This window comes from Ascaphus truei, chromosome 6 (assembly GCF_040206685.1).
Source record: "Ascaphus truei isolate aAscTru1 chromosome 6, aAscTru1.hap1, whole genome shotgun sequence".
In the NCBI taxonomy this organism is placed as follows: Eukaryota; Metazoa; Chordata; class Amphibia; order Anura; family Ascaphidae; genus Ascaphus; species Ascaphus truei.
Genome location: NC_134488.1, coordinates 32286678 through 32294530, shown reverse-complemented (window position 1 = coordinate 32294530; position 7853 = coordinate 32286678). Strand labels below are relative to the sequence as shown.

At 48.2% G+C, this 7853-nt stretch overlaps 1 protein-coding gene across 1 annotated transcript in view; it reads left to right on the top strand.

Annotated features, from left to right (window-relative positions):
- Positions 1-6958, top strand: part of OPRD1 (opioid receptor delta 1) — a 9768-nt gene extending 2810 nt beyond the window's left edge. Inside the window, exons 2-3 of the mRNA XM_075603868.1 lie at positions 3273-3625; positions 4198-6958. Of these exons, the coding sequence (XP_075459983.1) occupies positions 3273-3625; positions 4198-4730 (886 nt within the window). The 3' untranslated portion in view covers positions 4731-6958. The remainder of the gene's footprint in view (positions 1-3272; positions 3626-4197) is intronic.
- The last annotated feature ends 895 nt before the right edge of the window (positions 6959-7853 follow it).

The following is a 7853-nucleotide window of genomic DNA, read 5'->3' as shown; positions in this document are numbered from 1 at the left end:
GGCACGCGACGCGGCTCTGAGTCAGCACGCGGGAAGTAAGCTTGGCCCAGCTTCTGGCGCGCGACGCGCAGACATCAGAGAGCCCCGGCGCACCTCGGCAGTGGAAGCTCGGCGGCGTGGGGCAGAGAGAGGAAAGGTCCTGCGGGCAGCTGAGAGCCGGGGCCCGGCCGCAGAGGTCGGGAGGTCGGGGGGAATGTGCAGCGCCGGCCAGCCGGGCCCCCCCAGCCATCGGACCCCTGCAGGTACCGGGCTTGACCCAAGGTAAGTCTGTAATTTTATATGTATTGGGGGGCTTGGGGGATATTTTTATATGTATTGGGGGGTATGGGGATATTTTTATATGTATTGGGGGGCTTGGGGGATATTTTTATATGTATTGGGGGGCTTGGGGGATATTTTTATATGTATTGGGGGCTTGGGGGTATTGTTATGTATTGGGGGGCTTGGGGTATTTGTTTATGTATTGGGGGGGCTTGGGGGAATTTTATATGTATTGGGGGGCTTGGGGTATTTGTATATGTATTGGGGGGCTTGGGGGAATTTTATATGTATTGGGGGCTTGGGGTATTTGTATATGTATTGGGGGGCTTGGGGTATTTGTATATGTATTGGGGGCTTGGGGTATTTGTATATGTATTGGGGGCATGGGGTATTTGTATATGTATTGGGGGCTTGGGGTATTTGTATATGTATTGGGGGCTTGGGGTATTTGTATATGTATTGGGGGCTTGGGGTATTTGTATATGTATTGGGGGGCTTGGGGTATTTGTATATGTATTGGGGGGCTTGGGGTATTTGTATATGTATTGGGGGGCTTGGGGGAATTTTATATGTATTGGGGGGCTTGGGGTATTTGTATATGTATTGGGGGGCTTGGGGTATTTGTATATGTATTGGGGGGCTTGGGGGAATTTTATATGTATTGGGGGGCTTGGGGTATTTGTATATGTATTGGGGGGCTTGGGGTATTTGTATATGTATTGGGGGGCTTGGGGTATTTGTATATGTATTCGGGAGGGTTCTTTTTTTATATGTATTGTTTTATTTTTTTATGGATTGGGCTCTTTTTTTAGATATTTAGTATTGGAGTCTTTTGTAGATGCATTGGGGTCTTTTTTATATTTATTTGGGTGGGTTTTATATATACACATATATATATATATATATATATATATATATATATATATATATATATATATATATATATATACACACACACATACAGTTGTGTGAAAAAGAAAGTACACCCTCTTTGAATTCCATGGTTTGACATATCAGAACATAACAACCATCTGTTCCTTAGCAGGTCTAAAAATTAGGTAAATACAACCTCGGATGAACAACAACACATGACATATTACACCGTGTCATGATTTATTTAACAAAAATAAAGCCAAAATGGAGAAGCCGTGTGAAAAACGAAGTACAGTACACCTTATGATTCAATAGCTTGTAGAACCACCTTTAGCAGCAACAACTTGAAGTAATCGTTTTCTGTATGACTTTATCAGCCTCTCACATCGTTGTGGAAGAATTGTGGCCCACTCTTCTTTACAACGTTGCTTCAGTTCATTGAGGTTTGTGGGCATTTGTTTATGCACAGCTCTATGAAGGTCCAGCCACAGCATTTCAATCGGGTTGAGGTCTGGACTTTGACTGGGCCATTGCAACACCTTGATTCTTCTCTTTTTCAGCCATTCTGTTGTAGATTTGCTGGTGTGCTTGGGATCATTGTCCTGTTGCATGACCAATTTTGGCCAAGCTTTAGCTGTCGGACAGATGGCCTCACATTTGACTCTAGAATACTTTGGTATACAGAGGAGTTCATGGTCGACTCATGGCTTCTCCATTTTGGCTTTGTTGTTGTTAAATAAATCATGACGCGGTGTAATATGCCATGTGTTGTTGTTCATCTGAGGTTGTATTTACCTAATTTTAAGACCTGCTAAGGAACAGATGATTGGCAAAGTAGGAGAAAAAAGAAGGAGCGCACAAAATATGGTGGTATCAAAAGATTACCAAATGTATTAATGCATCAGAGCGTTACGTAGTAACGTTTCAGGACAAAAGTTCCTTCCTCAGCCCTAAAACCTGGATCCAGCTTTGGGATGCCAGGATCAACGGAAGGTGGGCACCAAAAGCAAATACCTTGTTAAATTTCCTTAAACAGTGGTGTGCCATTTATAATCCTTTCTTTGTAAGTAACAGATGATTCTTATTATGTCCTGATGTATTTGGTGGCTGGAAGTTTTTTTTGCATTGGGAGGTGGGAAGTTTTTTGGGAAGGGGGGGGGGGCCCGGTCAGAACTGTAGTCCTGGGCCCCGGGGATCCTGTCTGCGGCCCTGCCCCCCAGCCTGGCACAGGATAAGATCCCAAGTGATGTGTGTGCCGTGTGGGCCTCCAGTCGGCGAACTGGGAGCAAGGCAAGAGGGGGAACTGCATGCTAACTGTGATTTATAAAGCAATAAGGCACTCGGAGAGGAGTTAATGTAGGTGACTGGGCATTACATGGTCACTACCGGGGCAATTCGTTATCCTCAGGTTTTATTAAGGCATGTCCAACCTCTGATTTATAAAGCAATAAGGCACTCGGGAGCTTGGTTACGGTCCTGGTAACGCCACACAGATAAGGTGTTATAATGGGATTGCCGGGGTCACTTACGAGTGGGGTTAATATAATGGAAATGTGCTACCATATAACTGTACGAGCAATAAGGCTTTCAGGAATTCGGCTACCAATTTATAAACTTGGCTGGCTTGTCATTATCTGGGCAATTAGGCTGTCAGCAGCACGGTTACAATAAGGCACTTTGGGGTTGGGTGATCATTACTCTGACTAGCTGTTACAGGGTCACATTAGGGCAGGGGTGGGCTACTCCAATCCTCAATGGCTACCAACGGGTCAGGTTTGAAGTATATCCATGCTTCAGCACAGGTGGCTCAATGAGTGGCTCAGTCGCAGACTGAGCCACTGATTGAGCCACCTGTGCTTAAACAGGCACTGATTGAGCCACCTGTGCTGAAGCAGGGACTGACTAAGCCACATGTGCTGAAGCAGGGAGTAATTGAGCCACCTGCGCTGAAGCATGGACTGATTGAGGCACCTCTGCTGAAGCAGGGATATCCTGAAAACCTGATCTGGTGGTGGTCCTTGAGGACTGGAGTTGCCAGCACCCTGCTATAGGGGCTATAAGGCACTTGGTTGGGTAAGCATTATCCAACATCGCACTGCTCCACACACACATGAATCCATCCTGCCTTTGTTCTCCAGATACACCAAGATGAAGACAGCCACCAACATATACATCTTCAACTTGGCACTGGCAGACGCTCTGGCTACCAGCACACTCCCCTTCCAGAGTGCCAAGTATCTCATGGAGACATGGCCCTTCGGAGAGGTCCTCTGCAAGGTGGTCCTGTCGATAGACTACTACAACATGTTCACCAGTATCTTCACCCTGACCATGATGAGCGTGGACCGATACATTGCCGTGTGCCACCCCGTGCGGGCACTGGACTTCCGCACCCCCTCTAAGGCCAAAGTCATCAACGTCTGCATCTGGATCCTGTCATCGGTCATCGGTATCCCCATTATGGTCATCGCTGTGACCAAGAGTGACGAGGGTAAGTGAAGTGGTGGTGGGCAGAGTCTGCATGGCAACACAGTGACCCATGCAGGAGGGTGGAGGTGTCAAGCGTAGATTGTGTCTCTCTGCCAGTGCATTGTGACACAATTACACATACTGATGGGACCTATGGAATTTGTCAATCGCACCGGAGGGGACACAGTGATAGAGACAGAAGGGAACTATGGGGTCGAGTCTTTTCCTTCCACCTGAGAATGACACAGACAAAAAGGACCAATGACCAGTGGCGGATTTCCCTTTAGGCTGAGTAGTCAATTTTTGGGAGGCAGTTTGTTTGTGTGAGTGCGTGTGGCGTGTGTTTGGTGTCACCATTACAACGTGGCATCACATGCCGTGGGATGCCACGTTGCCATGATAAAGTGGCCTTATGGTGTCATACGCCAAGGAGGGCCGGCCCCTGCCTACAGGCGGCAGAAAGGTAAGGCAACCACGGCCTATGACCCATAGAGTCTGTCCCTTTCCCCACAGGCTGACACTGTGACACAGACAGAAGGGACATACCATACAGGATGACACAATGACACAGTCTATATCTCTCCCCTTTAACAGCTGGCACTGTCACCTGCACCCTTCAGTTCCCTCGCCCAGACTGGTACTGGGACACGATCACCAAGATCTGCGTCTTCATCTTCGCCTTCATGGTGCCGGTTCTTGTGATCACCGTCTGCTACGGACTGATGATCCTGCGGCTGCGCAGTGTGCGTGTCCTCTCCGGCTCCAGGGAGAAAGACCGCAACATGCGCCGTATCACGCGCATGGTCCTGGTGGTGGTGGCTGCCTTCATCATCTGCTGGACGCCTATCCAGATCTTCGTCATTGTGTGGACTATGGTGGACATTGACAAAAGGAACCCGTTTGTGGTAGCAAGCTGGCACTTCTGCATCGCCCTTGGCTACACCAATAGTAGCCTAAATCCCATTCTCTACGCCTTCCTGGATGAGAACTTCAAGAGGTGTTTTCGTGATTTCTGCCTCCCTTTCCGCTCTCACTCTGAGCAGAGCAGCTTCAACCGAGCCCGTAACACAACCCGAGACCACGTGTCCACCTGCGCCCAGTCCCACATTCCAGACAAGCCGGTATGACTAGACATGGACCACCGTAGAAGGGGATCTCGAGGCCGGCGAGAAGAGGATCTGAACTCAGAGGTCACTCAGGTCACCAGTACCACTGAGTTTTAGCAGGAAGGGTCGTGGCCACTTTCTGCTTTGAGGTTCTCCAGAACGTGGTCAAGATGTTTTCTGAGTTCATCCTGAGAGCTTACAGTCTAATTTCTTGGATCGCTGGACTCCCTTCACCCCTTTTTTTGCCCCCAAATTTTAAGCTTATCCCTTTTTTACACATAAATCTCTCTCCCATAGGGCTGACAATCTAACCAGTGCTCTATGAGGACACTCATGTCTGGTGACTCTAGAATCCAATAGAACTTGGTGGAGTTCACCCTTATCTCCATTTAAGAACTGAGGAATACTTAATTACCTATACACTTTCCATAATCCTCACCTTGTCTTTTAGTAGATGAATGCAATAATGTTCTCCCCTAAATAATAATAGCACGTTCTTGTATAGCGCTGCTAGTTTTACGCAGCGCTTTACAGACACATTTTGCAGGCACAGGTCCCTGCCCCGTGGAGCTTATAATCTATGTTTTTGATGCCTGAGGCACAGGGAGATAAAGCGACTTGCCCAAGATCACAAGGAGCCAACACCGGGAATTGAACCAGGCTCCCCTGCTTCAAACTCGCCGAGTCAGTGTCGTTACTCACTGAGCCACTCCTTCAGCCAAAGAACATACAATCAAATTTATTATCCAGATTGGGACATTGGACATTCTGGTGACCCTCTACCCCTTTTGTTCTTCCCAAACTTCAAATCATCTTCCAATAGACTTGAACTCACATTCCACACACCCCACAGCTCTAGGAGAGGACTTCCTTCCATCACCCCAACCTTTGCGGACGTTCAAATGCACCTGCTTTCCCAGGATGGAAGCAATATATCCGACCCCTGAGAGCTTAACTTTGGGGTTCCATGGGGGACACTAAAATCTGGTGATCACAACCCCATTTTTAATCCTATACCCCCAAAATATCCTGTTTCCAAGGGTTGACCAACAAAACTGAACATCTGACCCACATTGCCAAGAGTACTTGTTGAGTAAAAACGATGGAATATATGTGGGCTCCAAACCGAAAATCCTACAGGAGACGTTGAAATGCACAAACTTTTCTAGAACGGAAGCATAACATGGGGGTGGGGGGTCTTTTCATTTTGTTCTAATGTATCCCACACCTATAAATGTGTAACTAGTAGAATCAAAACTCAATCCCTTTTATATATATATGCAGTTATATATATATATTTATATTATCCTATAGGGACATTTGGGGTAAACAGGGCAGTTTCTGAGTATCTTTAGATTACTTAGGGCCACGTTTGGAGTGGCAGGCAAAGCAGTTACTATAGAGTGAGCAATAGGGTTAAAAGAGTTATTCATGTGTGATTTCTGGGGGATAAGGTGGGGCATTGTGCTTTATTAGGGTACACCCTCAACTCCTTCACTGCCATAGGGGCCGCATTGCAGTGTAAATATATATCTCTGTTCTACAGTATAAACGTGGTGTAGACTCCTTCCGCTGTGAGACCAGATGCTGAGCCAATTCCAGGGGTGCTGTGACCAGCAACTCAGAGCAAAAACTGACAGGGATGTTTTATTGCTGTAATAATAATATTTTACATGGATTTATAAGGGGACAATATTTGGAGGACGAGTGGATGCTTGTCATCTTTTTGTTAAAAAAAAAAAATCAAATATATATTTATATATATATATATTCACATACACTAACTATACATTACAGACATAATTATATTATTATCTATACATACATATATACATTTATATTCGTTTTGTATGATATTAATATGTATACTAAACAAGGGAGGGAGGATATAGGGGGAGAGGCATATATGAGGGAGAGGGAGATAAGGGAGAGAGGGAGAAGGAAGGGAGAGAAAGAAGGGAGACAGAGAGATAGAGAGAAGGGAGAGAGAAGGAAGGGAACGAGAGAAGGAGCGGAGAGAGAATGGAGATAGAGAAAGAAGGGAGAGAGAAAATGAAGGGAGAGAGAAGGAAGGGAACGAGAGAAGGGAGAAGGAAGGGAGAGAATGAAGGAATGGAGACAGAGATATAGAGAAGGGAGAGAGAGAGAGGAAAGGGAGGGAGAGAAAGAGAGCGAGAGAGAGCACAAGAGAAAAGGGAGAGAGAGAAGGAAGTTAGGGATAGAGAAGGGAGAGCGCGAAAAGGAAGGGTGAGAGAGGAAGGAGGAAGGGTGAGAGAAGGGAGGGAGAGAGAATGAAGGGGGAGAGAGGGGGAAAGGGAAAGAGAAGGAAGGGAGGCAGAGGGAAGAGAGAAGGGAGAGAGAGAGAGAGGGGGAGGGGGAAATAAGGGAGCGATAGAAGGAAGAGAGAGAAGGAATGGAGAGAGAGAGAAGAAAGAATGAAAGAGAAGGAAGGGAGAGAGAGAGAGAGAGAGAGAGAGAGAGAAGGGAGAGAGAGAGAAACAGAGGGCTGGAGGGAAAGAAAGAATGACAGAGAGGGAGGAGGGATAAAGAGGAAGAAAAGGGCTAGAGAGGGGTAAGGGCGAGATGTGGGGCGTGCGGTGGGTAAGGGCGAGATGTGGGGCGTGCGGTGGGTAAGGGCGAGATGTGGGGCGTGCGGTGGGTAAGGGCGAGATGTGGGGCGTGCGGTGGGTAAGGGCGAGATGTGGGGCGTGCGGTGGGTAAGGGCGAGATGTGGGGCGTGCGGTGGGTAAGGGCGAGATGTGGGGCCTGCGGTGGGTAAGGGCGAGATGTGGGGCGTGCGGTGGGTAAGGGCGAGATGTGGGGCGTGCGGTGGGTAAGGGCGAGATGTGGGGCGTGCGGTGGGTAAGGGCGAGATGTGGGGCGTGCGGTGGGTAAGGGCGAGATGTGGGGCGTGCGGTGGGTAAGGGCGAGATGTGAGGCGTGCGGTGGGTAAGGGCGAGATGTGGGGCGTGCGGTGGGTAAGGGCGAGATGTGGGGCGTGCGGTGGGTAAGGGCGAGATGTGGGGCGTGCGGTGGGTAAGGGCGAGATGTGGGGCGTGCGGTGGGTAAGGGCGAGATGTGGGGCGTGCGGTGGGTAAGGGCGAGATGTGGGGCCTGCGGTGGGTAAGGGCGAGATGTGGGGCG